This window comes from Gorilla gorilla, chromosome 21 (assembly GCF_029281585.2).
Source record: "Gorilla gorilla gorilla isolate KB3781 chromosome 21, NHGRI_mGorGor1-v2.1_pri, whole genome shotgun sequence".
NCBI lineage: Eukaryota > Metazoa > Chordata > Mammalia > Primates > Hominidae > Gorilla > Gorilla gorilla.
In genome coordinates this window covers 19,435,926-19,461,619 of record NC_073245.2, presented here as the reverse complement: position 1 = coordinate 19,461,619, position 25,694 = coordinate 19,435,926, and the positions used below count along the sequence as shown (strand labels likewise).

Here is a 25,694-nt window from a genome sequence, read left to right as displayed (position 1 = left end):
TTGTTTCAAGAAAGCAGCCAAAGGCCAGAGAATAGTGTGTTTTATTTCATTTTGAAAAACAAACTCACACAGATTGATTCTTCAGGTCCCCCGACTTGGACCTGGCACAGAAAGAAGTCCAAACAACTCCGCATAGTTACATTAATCGTGTTCTTGTGCTGCAGTCACTGGATGCGGGTAGCAGTGAAACATTCCCAAGACAATCACTAAACATGCAGAATGCCAGCCAGAAGCATGAATCACTTTCAGGGGTCTTGCTGCAGGGAGCATGAGGTTGTATTTTGTGTGCATTGACAACTGTATAGGATAAGCCAGCTGTGTCCAAGGGAGCAAAGCACCCCCTATTCTTCTGAACCTAAAGGGGTTTCCTCCTCAAAGAAGCATGTTTTCAATCCCTAAACTTTGAGGCCAGGTACAGCTCCAAGTGGCATTTATTGCTCTTTGGAGAGTCAAAGCCAAGCCACCATGAGCATGAAAGCTGTCTGAGCCCCTCCTTCCCTCCTCCCCAGCATGGAGAGAATAATTGCCATTTCACCCTACAAATCCAAAAGAGTCTCCCCCTTCCCTGGGTTTAAGCATGGACACAAGCCAAGCAAGCCTCAGATACCCAGGCCTGTTTGATTGTAGCTATGTTGGTGTATCTCGTGTACGAGATGGAAAAGTGCTTTTGTTGTTCTACCTGATCCAGTTGGGGGAGCAGGAATAGGGGGTGCCTGCCTAATGGCCCCTAGCCCATGTGCTTATACTGGGATCTGTCCCGAGGGATCTGCACCTGGTTGGCAGTCATTTTGTGGTGGACGTGGTAAATCGCGAGTGTTACCATGATGACGAGGCCCAAGATGAGCCCCAAAATCAGGGGCAAGGTTTCTTCCAGTTGCTCCCGCTCATCCACTGGGCATTTATGCTCTGCAATGGGAAAGAAGAAAAGCAGTGAGCTCTGGTCAAAACATCCTGAATCATAAGTTCTACAAAACAAAAAGGGAAATGGAGGTAAAAAGATTTCTCAAGGAAGCTTTGGGACTATTTTTCAGAAATAGTTTTCCCTAACCAACCCCTAGATTAACACTTAATCGTTCTACATAATGCGTAATAAAAATACATCAATTAACTAGGACAACATGTAATTATTGGATTCCTGGCAGATGTCAACAAAACATCCAGATAACTTATTTAAATGTTCAGAGTTTCACCATTAGACACAATCATCATCGTTTTTATTGTTGATTCATTTTTCACTTTTTATTAAAGTAATATGTACACATAACGCATTATACAAAAATATGTAAGTTTCAAAAAGACTGAAAATACCAAGTGTTGGTGATGATGTGGAATGACAGGAACTTGTAACACCCTTGTTGAAAAATGTTATGACCACTCTGCAAAACTGTTCGATAATTTCTAATAAAGACAAACATACCCAGCATCCCATTTTTAGGCATTTACCCCAGGAAAATGAAAACATAGTCAACAGAAAAAGACTTGAACATAAATGTTCATAGCAGCTTTATTCATAATAGCCTAAAACTGGAAACAACCAAAATGTCCATCAAAATGGAATGGATAAATTGTGGCATATGTTCATATAATGGAACAGTAGTCAGTAATAAAAAGGAATGTACTATGGCTACACATAACAAAATGGGTGCATCTCAGAAATATTATGCTGACAGAAAATTGCCAGACACAAAAGAGTGTATACATATTGTATGATTCCATTTATATGAAGTTCAAGAGGAGGTAAAACTAACTCTGTGGTGATAGAAGTCAGAATGTGCTTATATCTGGGGAAAGGAACACAAGGGAACTTTCACCTGTGTTGGAAATATTGTAGCTCTTGATCTAGGAGATGTTTACATGGTTGCAAATATAAGTACGAAAGCATTAAACCATACATTTTAGATTTGTTGATTACTTTGTTATTTTTTATTGATACACACTATTCATACATATTTATGGGACACATGTGATATTTTGTTACGCGCATACACTTTAATGATCAAGTCAGGGAATTTAAGATATTCATCATCTCCAGAATTTATCATTTCTATGTGTAAAGAATGTTTCAAGTCCTCACTTCTGGCTATTTTGAAATGTACAACACATGGTTGTTAACTATAGTCACCCTACTCTGCTATTGAATATTAGAACTTATTCTTATCTAACTATATGTTTGTACTCATTAACCAACCTCTCTTTAGTCCACTCTCCCCAACACACACACACACACACACACACACACACACACACACACACACACACACACACCCATATCCTTCCCAGCCTCTGGTATCTCTCTACCTCCCTGAGGTCAATCTATTGAGCTCCTACATGTGAATGAATACATGCAATATCTGTCTTTCTCTATCTGGCTTATTTCACTTAATGCAATGTTCCAGTGCCATCCACATTGTAGCAAATGACACCATCTCACTCTTTTCAATGGCCAAATAGTATTCAATTATGTATATGCACCACATTTTCTTTATCCATACATCTGTTGATGGACACTTAGGTTGATTCTCTAACTTTGCTATTGTGAATAATGCTGGGATAAACATTAAGGGTGCATGTAATATATGTAAATTATGCTATAATTTTTAAGTAAGTGTAGAGCTTGATGAATTTTTACAAATGAACATCTCATGTAACCAGCATCTAGATCAAGAACACAAATGTTAGCAACACCTCAGTGTTGATTTATTTTTCAGCCTCCTAAAATTCAAGATAGCTTCATAGTGCTGAGTCTCCATTTTTTTACATAGAACCACCATCAACAACAAACTATTCTTGGGAGAACTTCTAGTGGTCAAACAGTTTGTCAGGCTAACCAGAATTATATTCCTAGAAACTAGAACAGACTCATTTGCTTCTTGTGGGTGACTGGTGGCCTTTTAACCAAAATCAGGAGCCACAAGTGAAAAATAAACAAGCTTTACATGTCTCTTCATAAAGACCAAGTTTTTTAAGTCCAGATGACCAAGTGAACATTTATTAAGTACCTACTGTATGCCAGTCTCCTCCAGAATCTCTATTGAATTACTCCCTTCTCTCACCTTGCCTGAGATCAGCAGAAATGAAAAGGGATGAGCTTTCCTCTCTAATAATAACAATTAGTGGAGACTTACTTTTACATATACAGCCTTTGAAAGCTGTATACTTGACATTCTTAGTCCCTAAATTAACAATCAGTTCTAAGCACAAAGATTATCTGGTTAACAACCCTCTGAGGTAAACAATATTATTATACTCATTTTACATATAAGGTAATCAAGTCATAACGATAATAAGTGATTTGCCTAGGAGTAAATGAAGCCTGATCTGAACTCAAACAACTTAACACTATAGTTGGGGCAGCACTTAACAGACCTAAACTACTGGCATTAAAAGGCCACAGAATCCCAAGGTGGAGCAGAAAGGAGGATTTGTCAGTTCGGTTTCCTGATCTGCATGCTGGTTGCAGAGGTTCATCTAGCATCTGAAAATTCAACGAGCTGGATACTTATTACAAAGGGGAACAAGGAAGTTTTCCAGCGTGATGGACATGTTGATTTCTTGATTGTGGTGATGGCTTCACAGGTGTATTCATAAGTCGATATTTACTAAATTACATGCTTAAATGCATACAATTGTACCTAAATACAACTGTTTTGTATGTGTGTGTGTATATATATATATACACACACACATATGTATATGTATCTATATAATACACATATATATAATAGAAAAAGAAATTCTACTAGAAATAGCTTTTTTAAAAGACAGTTTGGCAAATGGTAGAGAAATGTTAAGGACTTATTAGGACTAAACTGAGCCTTTCTTCTTATTACAACCAAAAGGTTGAAAAAGAATTTTCAGGAAACTTTTTCCCCCACTATTTGATTCCATTCTAATGAGTCCCAACACTTTGAAGGTCAGCCTGGACCAATACATCCATTGCTCCAGGGACAGGACCTGAGATGACACAGTGTATCAGAAAGAGTGGCAGGCCTAGAACTTCATGATGCCAGCATGGCGGTCTTCTTCTCCAGTATGATACCATATTGCCTCTTTAAAGAGAACAATGAATAGAAATGGATCACGTGGGGTAGGAATTTTGTTAACAACAAAGGTTATTTATTTTCCTCATGATAACACTCTGTTGCCCATGTAATGTTAACACAGATTGCAGGGTTTGATTGGTTTGCAGGCGCTAGTGGCAACCTCTACAATTTTTTCTTACTTAATACAATACACTGAATAGAAACAAAGAATTTTTAAAAATTTTAAAATATTAAGAAGAAATACATTGATTTCAAATTATTTAGTAATAAGGCTAAGTCTGTGTTAAACGGTAAAAATAAAAAATAAATTATCTCACAAAAAGTAGCAAAGCTCTCGGGACCTTCAGACTCTCATCTATGCACCTTTCCAGGCTGCTACTTGAGTAGGCCCCAGGCATCTTTACAAGGTTGCCCTTGTGGCTCTAGCCTCTGCCTCTTCCCTTCTTAACTCTCTCCCCTGCAGAGCAACTTCATAGTTACCCAGACTGTAGACCATGGTTTTAGCTCACTTCTTCCTGCTTACACTCTAGTTACCCAGGCAAACAATCAGCCAGAAGCCTGAAATACAACATCTACCTTCCTAGGCAGAATGGGAGAGGCAATGGAGAAAGAGCTGTGTCTGGGAGCAAGAGCTTATGTAGCAAAATCACTGGAGAACATGGACAGGTGGTGTTCTGTGTGGCCCCAACTACAAGTATTCAGGACAGGGAGGGTGGGGAGTTAACAAAGCTTCAGGAGGAAGGGAGGTTGGAGTTGGATTGGGAAGAATCTGGGGATGGGGCACCAAACGACCTTGACCAATTTGTAAAGTCATGTCTTCTCTTTTCTCTTGGTTTATACCATAGCAATGAATAAACAGATATATAGTTAGATATAGCTGTAGAAATAGAGATATACATGAACTTTTAGTGGTCTCCATAGATCCAGATCATCACATCAAGAGGGAGTAGATGTAATGGAACATTGTGAGGGAAAGAGATGATAGTGGGCTCAGATCCCAGATCTTCCACTGTCCAACCCTGGGTGAATCTCTTAATCTACTAAGCTTCAGTTTCCTGTAAAATCGATATGACACCTAATTTACAGGGTTGCTGTGAGTATCCAACGTCATACTACAGAAGGCCAAGCACAGTGCCTGGCACAGAGTAGCTTTTCTGTCATTGTTCACTATAAAGATAGAAGTCTTATACATTTAAGTCTTCTATGTACTTCTTTTAAGTATGGGAGTCTTTGGAGCTCAAGTACCAAAAGTATTATTTCTAAATCGATAATAAAAAAGAATGTCTCACATCCCATTCTTTAAGAAAATTAGAGAAAAGATGATATAGTATGGTAAAGAAAGAGAAAGACAAAATATGCTTAGAATGCTATCATGATTTATTTCTCAGACGATTATCTTTTGTTGCTTTAGGAAAAAAAATAGAATTAATCACACCACAGGAAAGGGCAATATAAAGAGGATACCAACTATGAAGATGTCAAAAAGTATCATAGCTACTACCAAATCCCGCACTTACCAACCCCTAATCAGTAAGTGGTCAAATAAAAAGGAATTCCTGAGCCCACTCTCTTATCCACTGTTTCAAAATCCACAAAGCTCTGAAAACCAAAAGTACTTTGTAATCACTTGTTTGGCAGCAAAACCTGACTTAGTCTAATGTGAAGCTGCTTGTAGTTTTCAGTCATCCTACTTAGTATGACGTTTCACATGTCTCACCGCAGGAAACAGAGATATTAATATGTTTGATTGCATGGGGCTGCCCTGACTCTTCCGTGGTCTTATGTAATATAGAAACTGTGCACTGTATAGTCTTCCTAAAGTCTAAAATATTCTGAATTCTGAAAACCATCTAGCACCAAGGTTTTTTTTTGTTTGTTTTTTGTTTTTTTTTTTTAGTTCGATCTGGGTTTTAGATGAGGGATTATGAACCCATAAAAGCAGGACACGCTTTTCTCTTTCAGGCTTAAGACACTGCTTTTAATGGCTGCCTATGACCCATGGGAAAAAAAAAACAATATTTTACATGGCAGCTTAGAGCATATGTACATGCAGAGACCTAAAGCAGTTTGACAAACAATAGTTATCCTTGCTTTATGCGTCTAATAATTTATGCTCTATTCTATTCTGTTTCATTTAAAACAATGATGCTCATGACCTACTAAGAAAAGGTTGTAATCTTTTTTGTGCAAGTATAATAAAACTAAGGACCCCTTCTCGGAATAATGTTTATGAATGCGTAAAAAATAAAATACATACAATTACAAGGGAAAGTGAAATTCAGCCATCAAATATTTTTAAAAGAATTTCAGATCCAGCAATATATGTATTTCCTTATTGGAACACATATATGTTGGCTATGATTATAAAGCAGTGAGAAGCAGAAACGTTACTTTGCAAGATCTGCACAAACTAATGTGAGATGAAAATACCTATGATTTCTATTGGTGACAGTCACAGGTACTGCTAATATTACTGTGGTCTGTCACCTTCATTTATAAACAAAGAAAATGCTAAATATTAATCAGAAGTTAGTGAAAATAAAGATATAAATTTTTTCCTCTGAATTCTATCTATAAACTGTATATACCCCAGGGTTAAAATCTTGTATTGTAAACTGATTATGCAACCCACAGATTACAAAACAAGAAAGGCCTCTGACTTCCGCCAGGGAGAAGAGCCTCTGTTGGCTTAGCCCGGACCACATCTGGCTTCAGACCTCCCTGGACCCCTGACTCCCTGTCCACCTCCACAGGACTTAGGATCCCTCATGCCTCTGCTCTTGGTGGACTCAGGGCTCTAGAGTACACACAACAGGGGCCCAGGGTAAGTGGCCCGTGGCTGGAAGAGACAAAAACCAGCCTCATCGTTGGAAAGAACCAGATGAAGACAAAACAAACAATAAATGCATAATCTGTTGCCAGCTGCCAGTTGCCAACAAAAGTCTCCTCAACTCTTAACCCAAGTGTACCCACTAAAATCATAATTTATCTTAGGTGCTGGTTGCTAGATATGTGTTTTATTTCATGACAGCATTTAAAAATTATATTGACTCCCTGAGATAAACTACAAGAGCGCTTCATTGCACCCCCAGTGAATGGCATTGGGATAGGCAATGGAAGCAGAGGCAAGCTCTCTGCTTCCTCAGGCTCTCCTAGCACCATGGACTGAAACTGTTTGAAGAGGTGGGCAAGCTTTTTGCTGGCTGTGCTTCTCCTGTTGTTTGGCAGGGCAAGATAGAGAAAGGGTTTGACGCTCTTTCCATATGTTCCCTGTGCTGGCTCTGGACTCCTATGACATCACCAAAATGTATTTTGTATACTGAGAAGCTGTTAAGATGAGTGGGCTTTGGAGACCTTTGACTGCAGACAAGCTGATACCCTCATCAAGATGTAAGCATTCGCTAGGCACAGTGGCATCACCACCCAGCTACTTGGGAGGCTGAAGTGGGAAGATTGCTTATGCCCAGGAGTTCAAGGCCAGCCTTGACTCCCATCTCAAAAAAAAAAAAAAAAAAAAAGATTTAAGTATTAGAGAAGAAAAAAATAATAAGAGCAAGTATTGTTTGATGTCACTGTATGCCAGGAACATGACATGCATTGTATATACCCTACCCCACTAGACTGAAAGTTTCAGTGTGGCAGAAAAAGTTCTTATATCCCAGTACCTAGGTGTAGTGGACACAGACACTGTCCATTCTTCTTTCGGCATTCACCAGTCCCATATATCCCAACAGGTTTTGACTACAAAGTAGGTCAGAAGTCCCAGGGAGTTAATGCTTCCACAGCGACCATCAGTGATAGATGGCATTTGGTGGGTAAACACTGGTTTGCTCACCCTCAGGTGAGATAATTCTGAGGCATATCCTATGCTCTCTCCAGAGGACAGTATCCGAAGCACAGAATTCTATGACTGGCTAACTCCATGGCCGAAGGCTGGGGCTCCATCTTGGAGTCCTCAACACAGTTCTCAGCTGTGTTCATAACAGATTATTTACCTTTGGCTGCTTACTCAGGAGGCCTTGAGGACCAACTATGTAGGGTGGCATGTTTCTTGACTGGGAAGTGCCAGGTAAGTCACAGGTCTACAAAACTCTCTGGATCAGCAAATCTTTCATGCATTTGTGACATGACAGCTTGCCACAGGACGCTCTACTGGGGGGCTGGTATATAGAGAAATGTAAGCCATGTTCATTTCCACTAACACTAAAGTTCCCGCAGATCTGGATAAAATACAGATTAAGTGGCATCTCCCAATCATGATGCTAGGAACAATAACAAAAAGCTCATGAACTGGGGGTACCCAACAAACTCTGTAAATGCCTCTCACACTCACATGTTGAATACAGCTACTCAGCAGGAGCAGCTGCGGCCCTGAGATACTAAGGACAAAACCTCTGATACCCAAAGACAGGTTCTAGGAGGGAAGCCTTCACCAATTCGCTTCACCTCCCTGTGTCTCAGCTGCTCCATTGTAAATGGGGATCTCAGTATCTTTCTGCAGTTCTGTTTTGTTTCTTTTTGTTTTGTTTTGTTTTGTTATGTTTGCCCCTTGAGAGAGAATTAAAAAGGGACCAATCTACATGTGATGTCTTTTAAATGCCTGATAGACCTGAATCCTGAATAAAGGGAAATAGAGGTAGCCTTCCTATTCTATTATATTTTTTTCTGACATAATACATAAACGTTTCCTTTTACTCAAGGGATTAGAATACTCAGGCTGGTTTGTTCCCTCCCAGCGACACATCCCCATTCCCATCTCAGCCAGAAATCACATGGGGCTCTCAAAGGGAATTGCAGGCCTTTGAATGAGGCCCTCAGGAATTAATTGTGGAAGAACAAGGTAATCAGCCCCAAATAAGAAACAGAGTGTCTCAGATTGCAGGGGTGATAGCTTCTATTGTAGAGGTGATAGTTGCTGTACAAAGTGTATTTGGTAAATAAATGAGCCAAAGATGGCCTCTGTGTATTGGCCTCTAGGTGGTTTATTTCTTCACTGCAGGCTGAGACTGTTAGCTCAAAAGCCTGTTGGCACCAAACTCCCAAATCTTTACACATCCAATTATTTGTAAAATAGCTTAAACAAGAAAATTTGCAGCTGTATGGAGCCTGCCTGCTTTGCATACTCCTTGAAACCTCATGCAACAGCTGTTACCCATTGATAAGACAGGGCCTTGGAGTTCCAAGGCTCCAAGGCACTGCTGCCTCTAGAAGCTCTGGGACCCATGGACTCCCTGCTGTGCTGCTGAGCAGATGTCACCTGGACACATAAACCCCTCTCCAAAGCCCCTCTGCTTTGGGCATTCCCTTGTCCTCTTCCTTTTCTGAATGGTGGTCCCATAAGCTTCCCTCTGGACAGTCTCCTGCTGTGAGGGGCTTCCCTTCTCACAAATCCCTGTCCAAGTGTCACCCAATGAAGCTTATTGTGCCTTTAATCCTTCAAACTCTCTATAGTGCTCCATGGGCCAGCAGTGTCACCTGAGACCTTGCTAGCAACGGAGCTTCTTGGGGCCCACTCCCAGACCTAAGTGAACCCAACTCTGCGTGCTAACAATATCACCACAGTCATTGCACATTGCAGCTGAAGTTTCATGAGCTCATTGCTGGGCTAAGAGACTTTTGTTTGGGGGTCGGTGTAGTAGCCAAGTACAATGCACTAAAGGTACTCGTGTGATAAAGATGTCAACCTCCTTTTGGGCTGCTCTCAGCCCTTGTGAGTGTCCACTTACCGACTTTGTGGACGCTTCCTTGATTTTCTCATAAGGCCTATTCAGTAGACAGGTGCGAAGAGTGCTAGGTATGACCCCCTTACACAGGGAATAGACTCTTCACAGGAAACCATTATGCTGTGCTTGACAATGGCCACGGTCCAAACACACGAACACACAAACACACACACACACACACACACACGAACACACAGACACACCCCTGCAGTAGGTGTGCAGATATATGACATGATATTCCCTCTCCATGCAAGCATACTCCACTCACATGCACACACCGAAAGGCCCCTCAGCTTGCATTCTGGGGATAAAGGCCCATTGATAGATCCCGAAAAGGCACCCAAAAGGAATCTTTAAAATTCCACCAAATTGAAAATAATGATCTCTTACAAAACAAAGTCAGGGCAGGTGCTGAGAGGAACAGAAGGGAGGAGCCAGGAACAAAAAAACGCAGCCACACAAAGGCACACTGATCCAGTGAGTGATTCTGAATGAGGCTTGCCACATCCCAGGAATGTCAAGGCATAACCCTGGGGACACCATACAGGAGAGAACATCCTAATTATTAGCCATAAAAGCCTGGGGTGAGAGAAGTGCCATTTGATTGTGACTTCTCTATTTGCATTTAGGAAGTTATATGTAGTTACAAACTCTCTATGTCTACCCAGCAGCCTTCCCTATCTAGGACCTTTAAGTGGATCAAAATTGGTTTTAAAACAAAAGACACCATTTACTCCATGCAATGAATTGTACTGATTTTTAGGAAAGTAGCTCTGCTCCTTATTCAGTACTTATTTATTCTTACTTTATACACCATTCTAAAAATCTATGAGGTTTGATTTCTCAGGCCATAGGCAACTATAAACAACGACTTAAAAATAACACAGAATGGTAAGGAGCTAGGAGAAGCAGCAATTATAGCACCAGTGGTAACAAGAAGTAAAGAAGCGCCTAGTAACAGCTAATCAGCAAAAACTAGAAAGTCATAAACTATTAAGAGTACCCATATAAACTCAAAAGCATTTATGGCAGGGTCCTGGGGACTAGGAACTGACATTACATAGTCCAATTATTTTCATAATAAATTCCTTGTCATCAATAATCATAAGAAGTCATATTATACTTGATTATGCTTAATATTTTCAGTTTAAGAGAGACACTGACTGTTACATTTTGTAAATGCTTCCATAAACAAAAAGATTTTTAAAAACTGTTAAGGTCTTGACACAGTTTAGTAGCTTCAATTTTGTAGAAAATACATTAACATGGGATAGCCTATCCTTCCACCTGTCTTTTCTTAAAGACAATTTATCTTAGGACTTCTCAAATGCCTTCTCAATAATCAAGGTGGAAGGTGGTGCATTCTATTCTGTAATAGGTTGAGTGGAAACTGCATTTTATGAAAGCTAGATGCCTTGGAAAATGATCATAGATGACAAAGGTGGAGATTCTCTAATATCCTGAACATTGAAACTGTTGTATTCACCTGGGGGTCTCCAACCCAAAGAAAGGCATAAACAAAGCAATCAAAATTTTTTCTGATTTTTTTTCCATGTAGAATAAACAGAATATAAAATTTAATAACCTCCTTTGTGAGGGAGAAAGAATAAATGATATGAATTCATTTATCCCACAATTGCCCAACGTGAATTGTTGCTTGACTTGAACAAATTGCAGAGATTTTGACTCGCCTTGTGCCCTACCTCTGCAGGGGTGCTGAGATGAAAAGAATGTGTTTGACCTGAACCTGCCACAGCACAGCTGGGTCCCCTTTCAGAGGCTAAACAGACTGAGAGACAGCCTTGCTCCACACTCAGCAGAAGCAGCTGGCATTAAACGGCTCAGTCTTCAGGTACCCTTCCCTCCCTGGAGCTTAAGGACATCCTCCTCACGAAGATGCCTGGTGGAAAGACTTGATGAGTCCATGATCTGTGCATACACACCCACCCCCACTGCCTTCTGGATGCACAGAAACTCGGACTCACAGCAGCAGAAACTTCAACTAGAAGTATCCGAGAGAACAAGAAGAAACGGGCCCAGAAAGGCAAAGGCCCTTTGCCCCATCTGTAGCTCTCTGGATTAACTAACGTCTTAAATACTTTAGCTGCCTTCTCCTTGGGAAGTTTGCATCAAAATTACAGTTTTTTCCAAAGTGACTTTTTAAATCTTTCTCCCTATGAAGGTTCATCTTTTGGCAAAGGAAAGAAGATGGGGAGAGAGGGAAAGATGAAATATAAGAAGGGAGGGAAGAAGGTAAAGAAAAGAAGAAGGAGGAAACAAAGGGAGATTGAGAAGAAAGGACTAAAGTGAAGGTAAACGGGGAGGAGGTTGGGAGGGAGAAAGAAAGAACTACTGAGATAAGTTCATACATTCAGCTTACTGCTTTTTTAGTCTTTTGAAAATTATTAAAGAGGCAGGCAGTGTCATTTCAACCTAGAGGAAATCCAAGTGGTAACATCCTGGGGCCCTGGTAGGTCCCTCTCTCATCCTTCCTGAAATAAACTAGGTCTTCTTCCCCTCCATCCCCCAACAACTTACCTTCACTGAAGACAAAATCTGAGATAATGTCAAAAGGTTGGATGTGGACCGCAGACAGGATCATGGTGACGGTCTTCTGCGGATCACTAGAGGCCAGTGAAATGGTTTGTTGAGCTTGACACTCATAGGACTTCCCAGCGGGGGTGACCAAGGCAGAGAGGTGGTGCGAGTTGGCTGTGTGCTTCCCAGCTACAGCAAGAGCCCAGAGCAATAGTTAGGCCCCTCCTGCTGGCAGAACCCTCATTGCTCCTAACCTAATGTGCCCGAGAGGTGGCTATTGCCTCTCAGTTCCAGACACCACACCCCTCCTGTCCTCTCTGTTCCCTTGCCAGGGCTAGGGCTCTACAAATGGCATCAAGTGGTGATGAAGGACAAACACACCCATTATCTTGAGAGCCAGGGCTCTTTCAATATTAATTTGGAATTCCTTTTTTGAAGAGGAGAATGATACTTAAAAACCCAACCCTTGTTACTGTATAAAACCTAGGCTGGGCATGGTGGATCCTGCCTGTAATCCCAGAACTTTCAGAGGTCAAGGTGGGAGGATCGTTTGAGCCCAAGATTTCTAGACCAGCCTGAGCAACATAGTGAGACCCTGTCTCTACAAATACACACAAACACACACACACACACACACATTTACAAAATTAGTCTGGCATGCCTGTAGTCCCAGCTACTGGGGAAACTGGGGTGGGAGAATCTCTTAAGCCCAGTAGCTTACTCCAGGCTGTGGTGATCTATGGTGGTGCCACTGCCCTCCACCCTGGTGGACAGAGTGAGACCGCACTTCAAAAAAGAAAAAAAAATCCCTAATAATGGAGATTCCAAAGACACAGAAGGAACAGTGACTTGGTTTTCCACATTTCCCACGGGCCTGGCAAAGAATAAAACATCTTCCTCAACAAAGCCGGACAGATTGCTGGTCCTCTGGATGCTTGTCCTTACACACATACATCCCCTCTGAAGGTCTGCCTCCCATTGCTCTTTTTCTGACCTAAGTTTGATTTGTCCTTTTTCCTTTTTGGTCTAATTTAACTGGGGGACATCGTGCATCTAAACTTTGATGAAAAAGAAAAAATCCTCCTTTTACTGTGATGACAAAAAGGGGTGAAAAGGGAAAGATGACACATGTATTTTTATGTATTCAATAAAAATCCTTTCCCAACTCAGGTGCCTGGGTGATGAAGGCCCTCATTATGAGTGAAATAGACAACGTATAAAGAATAAAATTAATTTAAATGTGGTCTTTGACGGTGTCTGCAGATAGGAATATTTTATTTGGGTGATGAACGCTCGTTTTGCCGAGGAGGATCTGGGTGAGTTGTCGGACGGATGGGCCAGAAACGCTAGTAAATTATACATGGTGCAGAATCCGCTCTCAGGTAGCTGCAGTCGACGACTGAATATCCCGTGCGAGCCATGCTGCCATGCGCAAAAAGACACTGAAGGCCATCACATCCTGACTGAAAAGGAAAGTCGCACTGCCCCCTTGCAGTTTTAGCGCATAAGAAACAAAACCAGGGTGCGGAAGAAAATTAAAATGCAGCTTTGCCCTTCTCCGTGGTCCTTCAAAGGCCAAATCATAAGAGGTCGTTTTGAAGCACCAGGGAACGACAGGCCTTCAAGGGACTTCTTATCTAGGATCAGGCCGCGGGTGACGTTTGGGTCCCCACGCCTGCAGTTCCTGGCGGATCTACAAGGCCTGAGACCCAGTAGACTCATGGGCGCTCCCGCCTCTTCCGCCCTAAAGAGCAAGCCGAGGGAAGACTTGGCCTGGGACCTCAAAGCCTGGAACGGTTTCCAAAACCTTGAGGAATTCTCTCTCCAAGCCTGCTCTGCGAGTTCCCAGGCTCCCTCCCCAGCCATGCCAGCCTCCACTCACCACTGACTGCGTCTTTGAAGTGGGTTTTCTCGGAGGAGTCGTAGACAAACTGCACTTTGCTCAGCCTCCAAGTCGCCTCAGGTCCCTTGGACATGTTGTGGCTTTCCTGTTGAGCCGGGGAGGTGCGCTTCAATCGTCCCCGCAGCGTCTGGGTTCTTAAATCTAGGGGCCGCCACTTCCCACACCCACGCGGAGCCTGCGGCCCCTCTGCCCGCTGGGCTCGGAGTTACCTTTACAAAGAGCATTTTGAGTGCATACGCGCGATCCACCCAGAACACTTGCAGCTCCGACTCGCTGTGGCCACAGCGGCCCTTCACCTCAGCTCCCCGGGTCAATGCGACATCGGCCTGTTCTGTGATCAGCTGGGAACACAGACGCCCCGCGCCCCCTCAGCTCGCCCGGCCCCGGGGCGGGGGCTGTAAAGGGCGGCGCGTCCAAACTCTGGGTTGCACGCTTGGGCGCTCCTTTGCGCGCGCGCATCCCAGGTTCCGGGAACATGCGGTTAGATGCTCTACGTGCAGCCCCGATAGGGAAGCGGAGAGAAGGGGGTTTACTTTCAAAGCAGGCAGGGGAACAGAAGGCATTACAAGCTGGAATCCCCATGCAGCATTCGGGAGCAGCCTGCCGGGGTGTGGGAAAGAAGGCGGGCAACCCAGGTCTTCGAAGAGCCTTGAGGAAGGGTGCCCTTCGCCCTGGAGCCCTAGGAGCAAGCTGAGGGGGGAAAGATTCCTTACATCTACGTAATTGCTGGCCCACACATCATAAGGTACAATAAACTTGGCTGCAAACTCTGCCATGAGACACGTCGTCCCATTTTCCCGCACCACAAATATATCTTTTTCAGGGTTAGTGGAAAGGCCTGAGAGATTTTCCACTTCTTGTTCTGCCATGATTTGAGCCATTGTATCTGCGGAACAAACAAAACAATTCCATCAGTTCAGGGCTCAGGGAGCCCACGCGTCTCGGGCGCTAGGGTGGGGAGACAGTGGTCTGCAGGCTTTGGAGTGACAAAGTTCTCTGCCAGCAGCTGTGCGCTCTACGAGCCGTTTCTCTAACCCGGGTCTAACAAGCCTCATTCCTTCGCTGTTAATTTATAATGAAAATACAATTTAAAAAATTAAAAATCCTGACTTTGTTTGTAATATAGCTGGCTGTTTTCTACTTCTTGGGATTTTAAAGTAAATATTTCTTGCCAATGCTCTGACCTCACGAAGCTGGCCTGTCTAGGCTCTGTCTGGAATATGCCACAGAGGTGTATGGCTCTCAGGGGAATTCCCTGCCACCGGCGGGGAAGGCCCTCCCTCCTCCCCTAAAAGAAAAAAAAAAAACACCGCAAAACATTAAGGGCCATATTTTTTATCTCAAGCTAATTGACTTTACTTTGCCGGCTCTGTTCTCTGCAAAGAGTGCCCGTCCTCTCTCCCAGTCGCCAAATCGCTACTCACGGAACAACATCAGGAGAACTCGAAGTCTGTCGATGCTGGGGACCGCTCTTCCTTGGAGATCCATACTCGCAGTGCCCCGAATGAGGCCAGCTGTGCTGCTGCAGAGGCCGCCAGAGAGGGAATCCCTCAAAGTCGCCGCTGGAGTGGGCCGGGGTGAGCGAGGGGCGGGGGACAGAGAAGGAGGAGGGAGGGAGCGCGTATTCTGTGAGCGCTGGCTAGGACTCGGTGTCGAGTGCGGCACCGACAGCTGCTGGCAGAGCAAATCAGCTCACTGCAGAGGAAAGGACCGCACGGCGGTCCACGGCTGCGAGTGCTGAAAGCAATCCGATTGTGTGGCAGGAGTGGCTGTGGCTTGGCTTGTGCGGAGGGCCAATGAGATTTGGGGGGACCTAAACTTCTCCCTGGGTCTGTTTCCTGTTCTGCAACTGCATCCGCAAAGATGAGTCTGTTCTGAGAAACTTAATACCACCCTCAGCCTTATTAAATCTCCTTACCAGGTACAGTTATTACGTGGTGTAGATACCTTATCACTGGAGTACTGTCTTCTGAAAACGCATCTGGTTCCCGAAAGAAAACGGTGGAGCAAAAATTGTTGCTGATTCGGGGGAGGAGGGCTATGCAGGAATAGAGAAGGGAAAATGCTATGGCAACAGTTTCCTGAATTTGGAGACATCCCCTTCTCTCCCCTGCTCTCAATGAGCTCATGGGTTTAAAGTTAAATTGACGCCTCCTCAAACGAGGCCATCAGACAATGCAGTAGCTCCATGTGGGCTTATTTTCCTGTGAATTTCGCTCCCGGGTGCATGAGGACTCTGAACTCTGGGGTCACCTACCCTCCCGCATTATACTGTGACCACTCTGCCAAAAAGGGATGCAAGCAAATCAGAAGTTTTTGAGAGTTATCTAGTGTCTCCTAGGACAGAAATTTTAGAATTACGCCCTAAGTAATGTCACATAGTTATGTAAGAAAAACACACAAGATATTACTCTAAAGCCTGTAGTGGAACAGAAGAACAAATACCACTGGGCTAATTCCTGTATTTACATATTTGGTAGCTTGCTTATTTTTTATTTTTGCTCTGTAAATCAGAATACAGCTTTCAAAAATACACATGCAGTCCTCATCAATTGTAGTGATGTCCAAATATTTTATTCCTTAGAAGATATTTCATAATGCAAATAAATGTTGCATCAGTAATATAATGTTATAAAACAATGTCATATTAAAGGGAAAATTGCAAAGTATTTCACCTGCATTATCTAATTTGATTCTCCCCAATCTTAGAGGGTAGGCAAGGAAAGATATGAGTTACTGTGGTTTTACATACCCCAAAACTGAGGCTCAAATAAATTAAATGACCTTCCCAAATGTCACATGGTCAGTTAGAATTAAAATACAAAAATCACATGCTTTAACTCTGTGAGATTATCTTCATTTCTCCTTATATAATATTTTTACTCCATATTTTGACTTCCATAAAAATCTTTATTCAATATCAAATAATAATCTGAAACCTGAAATCTCTATCATTAATTCACATTCTTGAAATTTATAGAATGCTGTTTTAAGTATAATCACATTCTGACATATCTGCCACAAAGTATCTATATAATGTTTTTGGCTTTCAAACATATTCCTATATCAATCATTAGATCACTAGCAATTCAAATTATAAAGTAATATTAAAATTGACATTATATTTTGACATCTTGACTTTTATGTTTGTAGTTCAGTATTTCATCCAAACATTTCTCAAGAACTTTACAAAGATGATTACATATAGAAGAATTGATGCAAATTTTACAGAACTTAACAGAAATGATTTTATACAGAAGATTGATATGTCAGTACTCATCAGTTGAAAGTGGAAGATATAACATTTGTATGTGTTACATTTTTTCATGTTAGCAATTATTATTAAACACTTACTTTCCTGTAGTACTGTAAAACTGGAAAACAATGAGACATGTAATAAAGTATTTATTCTCTCTCTCTCTCTCTCTCTCCAGTATTTTATGAGGACAGAAATGAGTAGATTTCAGTCCAGGATTCACTACTTATTATTTTTGTGACCTTCTAAAGATTTTATTTGTTCTCATCTGAAAAATTGGGAAAATAACTCAGGGGATGGCTAGTTAAACCAAATGGGCCAATGAGTATAAATAAACAAAGTACAAATAGATCCATAAACATTAACCGAATACTTACTACTTCCAGTATGCTTGATGCTTTGAAAACCAAAAGATATTTATCATTACACAAGTAGGAGAGACACCTATAAAAGATTTTGACAATTTCTCTTGCAGTATATTATTGCAGATATCTTCACTATATAAGTTGTTAAAAGATCAACTGAATTAATTCATGATTATCTGCCTTAATAATAAAAGATTAGGTGAGTAGTAGCATTGGTCATTGATCTTAAAATGTAGTAGTTGATTTACAAATGAGATGGTTGTTCCTTTGAAAATTATACCTGATATAAATGATCTCTTTGTTGACACTGGAGAGTGTACCCTAGAGTACTCAAATGGGTTGAAAGAAGAAAGGAAGCAATTTTAACTCTTTTTTTCTGGGGGGATTATTTTCAAAGCACAATCAGTTTAATGACTTTTTTAATGTTTAATCTTAAACATGGCTAACAAATGCCCATTAATTTATCATCTTATCCACTGTGATACATTGCAATAGGAGTTAGGTCATTATACCTACAACTTTCACCTACATTAATTAAATATCTTTCTAATCATTCTGGAAAAAACTCTTCGGTTCTCTAAAATAAGCAAAGAGGTGATCAAGGAGCAAAATTTGCCATTAAATTGCATTTTAATATATTAACAATGTTCCCCAGAATTTGCTCTACTTTTCATTTCTCAAGTCTAAAAGATGGTAGGAGAAATTGACATAAATATGTACACCTGTGTGGGTGGTGACTGGGTCAATTTTTATTATTGCTGCTGGTGGTCAATAGAAACTGTTAGGGTGCAGTGTGACCTAAACACACTGGATTTGGGATCTCCTCTAGATCTTCTAGGTCCTTCAAAGGCTGTTTTTCAATTCATATGGATACTTACTGAATTAGCCTTTATGAATCTCATGCCATTGAGTGGTTGCTGTTTTATAAAAGGGCAAGAAGAGGCCCTTGCATAGAACTTTCAATTTGGATGAGAAGAATTTACATAAAGATTCCAGTTAGCCTGGCACAGTGTCTGCATAAATGTTCAGGGGAAAAAAAAGTAAGACAGGTATCCCAGGTGGGAGAGTGGTTGAAATTGATGGAAAAAGGTATCTTGGAGAAGGTGAGTCTTGAAAGAAGTTGACAAACTGATGTAGGGTGGAAGGAAGGATACAGATGGAAGAAATATCTATTGAATAGGGAATCAATGCAAAGATGTAACTCTTCATCCATCCATATTTATCCATTTGCAATAAAAAGCAAATTAGGCCCTAAATCAACAATGCCTTATGTACTATAGAACCCCTATTTTATTTCCTTATTTGATAATTTACCCACATATGGCATATGCAAAAGAATGGCATATGCAAAATTTATTCTAAATAAAATTAAACTTTTTAAGTTGTTAGGGGCATCTTTTTATACTTAGTTGTGCAAGCAATTGACTTGTATTTGTAGAATCAAGAAACAAAACTATGAAAATTAGTGAACAATACTAATAAGAAAAGCATATTTATAGCTTCAAAAGGAAAAGGCTGGGCTTTGTTGCAGCTGAAATTTGGTTTATTGAGGTTTCAGTTCACTTTACAGTAAAGTGTAAAAATGTACTCCTTGCTCTGTTGTCCCCACAGCCACCAAGCCATCCCTCTGCAACCCACACACAGACAACGGAAGCACACCCGAATAACAGAAGCAGAAATAATTTAAACAAACAAGATGCACACAGCTGTTAAGCCAGACTTTCTACTCACCAAAACTTTTCTTGTGTTCAGCTTATCATAGAACAATTATTTCATTTAATCATTGCCCTCAAAGACCTTTGCAACCCTTTCTAGGATCTAAACTCTTGTGGGATAGAAACTGAAAAATAAATGTATGCACAAGAATTATTTTTCAGTTTCTATCCCACAAGGGTTTAGATCCAGAGCAAAGAGTACAAAAATAAGTGTGCGCATGAGCAATGTATGCACAAGAATATTTCGCACATACATTGCTAAGCCCTAGAATATTTGGAAAGAATCAGAAAATTGAGTTTAGGCTGCAGTGCACTCAGTCTGCATGCCCTTGGTGTAATTTTCCTCATCCTAGTGCTCCTTTGGTGTCTCCTGCATCTACTCTAATGAAACAATGGTTATTTCTGCAATAACGGTAACCAGTGGAGGAAACAAGCCACCAGAATAATGGCCTTTTTATTGGCTATGTTCACACTAAGTCCTGAAAAAAATACCATTTATGAGTTCATTTAGAAGAATTGCCTTCAGTATGGGGCAATATAGAGAACTGCATCCTTATAGCAAACCCTAAATAAGTAAATGGTGAGGGGCCAGGTAATCACTCCTCGAAATTTCAGTAGCAAACAAATCATTTTTGTCTTTTGAATCCGTGATTAGTTAACTGTTCTGGTCAGTCTTACATTTTTGGTCAGTGATACACAATTCACTCTGCTATCTCGGGAGGGAGGAAAACCTTGTTAACTTCTGGGCAGGGCACCTTTCTGTAAGGTTGAATTAAAACTCATTTGAGGATTTTAAAAAATCTTTAATGAGTCTGTTCTCCAAGAAATGACATCTGTCACAATAGGCCTAAGGTTAGACAAGCTGTGTCTCATTTAACATATTTTGCTACCTGAATTCTGTGATAATGCAGTACCCTAAAAATCTCTGAGATGTCACAGGAGTCCATTGTTCCCTTGGTTACTTACTCTCTCTCTCTCTGTTTTTTTTTTTTTTTTTTTTTGAGACTCTCACTCTGTCGCCCAGGCTAGAGTGCAGTGGTGCAATCTTCGCTCACTGCAACATCTGCCTCCTGGATTCAAGCTATTCTCCTGCCTCAGCCTCCTGAGTAGCTGGAACTAGAGGCATTTGCCACCATGCCCGGCTAATTTTTTGTATTTTTAGTACAGACAGGGTTTCACTATTTTGGCCAGGCTGGTCTCGATCTCCTGACCTCGTGATCCGCCTGCCTCGGCCTCCCAAAGTGCTGGGATTATAGGTGTAAGCCACCGTGACCGGCCAATTACTCTTTTAATTGTCTATCTGAAGTTATCTGCATATTAACTTGAAGATGTGTTTGGAACTAAGGAAAATATATATTAATGGCCTTTGGGAAGGAGGGTGAGAGTGGAGCCCAGAGCCCACTGTCTCCTATTGAAGCTTTGCTTGCATTGTAGCTGGAGTCCTGGAATTCCCTGGGGTGCTCTGATGTTGTAAGTTTAGGACTTTGTTTTCTCTCTCTCTCTCGTTGTAAAAGCATAGCAAGATGTTTTAGTAACAAGGTAGTGGGAAAGGGAGAGTGTATTGGAAAGGCGAATGGGATGGGAGTATAAGAAGCGATATGTTAGTTATGACTTTATTACTCTAGTAGCGACAACATGTGGAAGGAGTGGCTTCAATTCTCTGGTCTTCGACATAGCTTTCCTAAAGGATACCTCCAGAACTACATGCCCCAAGTCTGAGTGATCTTAGTAGGGAAGTAATCTGAGCAACATCCTTTGGCTGATGGGGGTTGGGGTGCTCAGAATTTCATTATTAAAATGTAATATCTGAACGTGCAGGAAGTGTGCGCTGCTCAGGACACATGGACCGTGGTCTGTGGTGTTACCTTTGGATGGCGCGGCGGTAGGTGGGCCTGGTTGCTCATGGCTCAGTATCCCTGGGCTGGCCCGCGCGCCCGCTGCGGACTCCAGACTTGACGGCTTCTGCCCGCGAGAAGGAAGATGCATTCTACTGCTGGGCGCCTCGCTGCCTGCACCTCTGGCTCGCGATGTCCTCAACCTGGGAAAGACGTCGGCGCTTTGCACCCGAGTTGGGCTCCTTGGCACATTCGAGCAGCTGCTCTGGGTATAGCGATGGATGATAAAAGTCATGCCTACTTGCAAAGGCTAGGTCCAAACCCGCTCCAAAGCTCAGGGAGAGAGGTCAGTCCCGGGGCTGGAGTTGAGTACGTTCAGGCCATGGCGACAGGAACCACGGGGTCTTTAGTGATGGGGTACCTGGAAGAGTTACACATGTCACAAGAGTCCATTGTTCCCTTAGTTAGTTACTGTTTTTACTTGTCTATCTGACAATTTTAAAGGGCGACGAAAGTTCCTGGTAACGTGTCTTGGCTCCTCTGAGACTTTCTTTGAAGTTCTTATGCCCCGGGAAGCCTCTGCCGACCTTGCTCTGGGGCGGGGAGGATGGGTGATGAGACAGACCCTGGAGATCACTGGCCGCGAGCTTCTCGGGTCCCTCCCCTGTCCAGAGAAAAGCCTGGAGACTAGTAGGGGAGGCAGGGTATTAAACCGAGGAGAGGGAGGAGACCAGGTTACAGAGGCTTCGCTTCTCTCTTTTTCTTTTTCTTTTCTAAACCGCCAGCACAGTATCCGTGCCCAGGGAAATTCCCCCGAAGAGCCCCAACGATCTAGCCTCCAGGTAAAATGGGGAGGATGCTGCGTTCCAGGGCCAGGGGCGCACGGCCTCGCTGCGGTTTGGTCCTGGGACAACCCCAGGACCTGTACGAGATTTTCCAAACAGAAAATAGATTCTGCTTAGAGGAGATCGAAACAGAGACTGCCAACCAGGCGGGCTCCGAGGGCGCGCAGGCAGTCCAGGCGGTTACCCAGAGGAAGCGGTATCTGAGCGCGGGGCTGGCGCCAGCGCTGGAGACAAGTGGGTTCGGGCCCTAGGACCAGGAGAGAAGGTGGACTGATTCATTGGTGTTCCCTCTGTAGGGTCCCTATTCGCTAAGCTAAGCTCCATGCCCAGAGAAGCGGGAATGAAATTCACACCTCCTCCTACCTCCAACGCCTCAGGGCGCCCAAAGCTGCTGGAGGCTCTGGGCTATGTTAGGGCTTTTTTCCTGCTGTCCCCTCATTCCGCAATCTGGGCATGAGGGCGCGGGAGAAGGGACTTCTCCACCCTAGATCGGAACTGGAGGAAAAATCCAGTCTTCCACCTTAACGCGAGACAAACCGCAGGCTCGCCTCCCCTCGGAAGGTCTCCACCGCTAAGGCTGCTTGGGAGCCCCGGTGCGCACCGCCCCCTGTCCCGGTCCAGCCCGCCAGGTGCGCTGCCCGACGCCGCAGGCGGGATGTAAGATCCCTTGTCTGGCTGCGCTCAAGGGTGGCCTGTCCCCGGCCTCTCTCCCCTGGTCCAGTGAGGGCCATATACGAACTCTGGGAGGCCCCACACCTGATAAAAGCCCTGGGGATTTTTTCAACAGTCCCTCAAAATAAGGGTGTGAAAATATCCCATTCGGTTATTTTTTTCTCCATGGTGACCATTAGGGTTGTTTCAACTTAAAAGCAGATTTGGGGGTGCCCCAGCCTTGCCCCTGCTTGTGAGATCCCCCAAGCCTCTGCTGTCCACCAGAGGTGTCCCCTGGCCTAGCAACCCCGCGTGGGCACCTACCCCCGCAGGCTCCAGGCCCAAATCTATTTCTTCCCCAGGATTATCTAATTCTCCGGGGCCAATGTTTTTCTTCTTCTTCAGAGAAACAGCAGGATCTACGGAAGTTTGTACCCACCGCCTCGCCTGCAGCCTCGGGAGTCTCAAGCCAGCCCGGCCTTGTAGCCCAGAGCAGCAAAGCCACAGCAGGCAACGCGAGCTAACGCGGGTCGCGCGGAGGTCGGGAGCCCAGGCGGCGGAGGCGGCGGCGGCGCAGTTATTCCCGGGTGACTCTGAGGACTCGTGCAGATGGGGGACGCCTCCGGCCACGCACTTGGAGCCAGCTGCAGCTCCCAGGAGCCTGGCACTGATGGATCGTCTCATTTCCCAACGTGATGGGCCGGAACCTGGGATGGCTGTGCCGGCAGGGAGAGGGTGGGCTCAGGGACCGAGGGATGGGTGGCCCTAGGTGCTGGATTTTGGTTAGGGAAGGATACGTTTCTCAGAGAAAAAAAACTGAATTTCCCCTTAACGCGAGGTTTTGATCCGTTTTTCCACTTCACGGTCTGAGCACTGGCGCCACGCCCCTTTTCGCCAGGGACCGCGGGCCCCGAGTGAGGTGACAGTTCCCGGGGGCACCTGGGGCCTCTGAGTCCGCCCGCACCGCGCCACGTGGCATCTTTTCCCACCGGAGGCTGCGGAAGCAAAGGACTCGCCCTTCCATTTCCCGGAAAGAGCCCTGGGGGCATGCGGGCAGCAAAAACCCTCCTTCCATTCCTGGTCCACCTAAAGTCCGCATCTCCCCGTGGAATGGGAACTTGGGAACTTGGGCTCTGGTCCAGTGCTCGCCCCGAACCTCCGGGCACTGCGAAGCCAAGGGCCAACCCCGTGCCACGCCAACCAGTTTGGAGGAAGGAGGCGGAACTGGTGTTGAAAGTCGGGGCAGTGGTGAGGGAGGGTTGTAGAAGGGTGAGTGAGAAATGCGCATCAAAATGCTTGAATTCCTTCTGTCTGACCCTCCAGCAAGACGAAGAAAGTCGTGCATCCCCTGGGAGGGAGAGGCTGCTTGTCCCTGTCCTGACACCCCACCCCATGGCTCAGGCTGGAGTCAGAGGGAATGAGAAGAGTGGGAAGCCAGAGGCTGAGCTTGGGTGAGAGGAGAGCAGACGAACTGGAGAAGGGTGGTGTTTCGGGGATTCCTGCCTCTGGGCAGTAACCATGAGTTTTTTCCTTTCAGCTTCCCAGAATCTTCCTCCATCTCAAGAAGTGGAACTCCAACTCCGCTCCAAGGCCTTCCTCCTTAGCTGGGTCTTGGAGATCACTGAACGGATCTCAAACCTGGGATCTTAAAGAATCCCAAATCTGGGTGCACCTCAGCAGAATACGTTCTCCCAGACCAGACTGTCAGGAAAGCCGCAGCTCTCTAGCTGGCCGGGAAACACCACATGGTTCAGGACATCTGACAAAGTGCTGTCCAAAATCCAAAGTGTGGTCCTGAGACCTGTAGCATCGCTGTCCCTTGGAGACTGCAGGATTGCAGGCCTCATCCAGCCCTACTGCATCGGAACGTGCATCTGAGAGATATCCGAGGACTGTGTACAGTCTGGTTGGAGAAGCCCTTGCCCAATTTACAGAACCTGAGTTTAGCCATTGACAACCTGTTCAGCCCTGTTCCTCCCAGCCTCCTCTTCACCACCTGTCAAGTGGGAGCTGTTTTGGAGGTCCTGGGGGGCTCTTATGCACTCCTGAGTGCATTCAGACCAATGGAATCAGAATCTCTGGTTTGCTGGAGCCTAGGCAGGAGTGTGTGTTTTGGGTGTCTCCAGGTGATTTTAATGGCAGCCAGGAATGACTAGTGTAGAAATACCCACTTTACAGATTAGTTAGATTAGCTAAGATAAGGCCTGGGCAAGACAATATGTGCAGTGTTAAGCCCACTGCTCTCTGTAGCCTGATTCATTCTGTAGCCTGACATTCTGTAGCCTGAGTCATTCTGACTCCAGCAAGTATGGCCTTGAACCATACTTAATTAGCCAAGTATGGCTAATCAGCTTCGCTGTGCCTCAGTTTCCTTACCCACAAAATGAAGTTGATAATAGTGCCCACCACAAAGGGTGTTTGTGAGGATTTAGAATCAAATGTTTAAAATCAAATTCAATAAATATTAGTTTATGAGGTCAAATCCCCCCATTTTCAACTAAATGGTAGAAGGGCTTGATTACTTATTTATCTCACCCTACGACCCAAACCCCTCGCCAAGCCAAGCAGCCCTCTTCCAGAGCACAACAGCTTGCTTTGCTTCAATATTCTTGTCTAGTTTTGAACATTTTTGGCACAAAATCCAATATTTTAAATTGCTTTGCAATTCAGTAAACCTGATCCTCTTGCAAAGGTTAATTTTGCCAAGTCCAGTAATCCCATTCCAGGTCCATCAGTTTCAGAAGCACTAGTGTGAAGGGTGTGCTCAGCTCTGATCCCACCCAGAGATGCTGATTCTGTAGGTTTGAGGTGTGGTGCTGT

The 25,694-nt window shown here is 43.8% G+C and overlaps 2 protein-coding genes across 3 annotated transcripts; one reads left to right on the top strand and one right to left on the bottom strand.

The window, feature by feature from the left end:
• LAMP5 (lysosomal associated membrane protein family member 5) lies at positions 1-15,716 on the bottom strand. Of its 2 annotated transcripts, XM_019016708.3 has the most exons (6): positions 15,632-15,716; positions 14,921-15,093; positions 14,417-14,548; positions 14,187-14,292; positions 12,305-12,493; positions 1-906 (listed from the first exon to the last, which is right to left on the bottom strand). In XM_019016708.3, exons 1-6 carry the CDS (start codon positions 15,693-15,695, stop codon positions 728-730), a joined length of 843 nt encoding a protein of 280 aa, XP_018872253.2. In that variant the 5' UTR covers positions 15,696-15,716; the 3' UTR covers positions 1-727. The 2 variants fall into 2 exon arrangements, with proteins under 2 accessions (XP_018872253.2, XP_055229227.1); XM_055373252.2 differs by lacking the exon at positions 14,417-14,548.
• LOC134757832 (uncharacterized) lies at positions 15,550-25,353 on the top strand. The gene is made up of 5 exons (XM_063702503.1): positions 15,550-15,784; positions 21,362-21,647; positions 23,280-23,609; positions 24,198-24,325; positions 24,412-25,353. Exons 2-4 carry the CDS (start codon positions 21,571-21,573, stop codon positions 24,253-24,255), a joined length of 465 nt encoding a protein of 154 aa, XP_063558573.1. The 5' UTR covers positions 15,550-15,784; positions 21,362-21,570; the 3' UTR covers positions 24,256-24,325; positions 24,412-25,353.
• Positions 25,354-25,694: the final 341 nt, after the last annotated feature.

What these genes read in the sequence shown, in the direction of transcription:
- LAMP5 (XM_019016708.3), bottom strand. Translation starts at nt 15,695, where the DNA reads ATGGATCTCCAAGGAAGAGCGGTCCCCAGCATCGACAGACTTCGAGTT. An exon ending in TCAAAATGCTCTTTGTAAAG is followed by an intron (nt 14,293 to 14,416) that starts GTAACTCCGAGC and finishes CCGGCTCAACAG; the next exon opens with GAAAGCCACAACATGTCCAA. An exon ending in CTTCAAAGACGCAGTCAGTG is followed by an intron (nt 12,494 to 14,186) that starts GTGAGTGGAGGC and finishes CTCTTGCTGTAG; the next exon opens with CTGGGAAGCACACAGCCAAC.
- LOC134757832 (XM_063702503.1), top strand. Translation starts at nt 21,571, where the DNA reads ATGTCCTCAACCTGGGAAAGACGTCGGCGCTTTGCACCCGAGTTGGGC. An exon ending in CATTCGAGCAGCTGCTCTGG is followed by an intron (nt 21,648 to 23,279) that starts GTATAGCGATGG and finishes CTTCTTCTTCAG; the next exon opens with AGAAACAGCAGGATCTACGG. An exon ending in GCTGTGCCGGCAGGGAGAGG is followed by an intron (nt 23,610 to 24,197) that starts GTGGGCTCAGGG and finishes CTGACCCTCCAG; the next exon opens with CAAGACGAAGAAAGTCGTGC.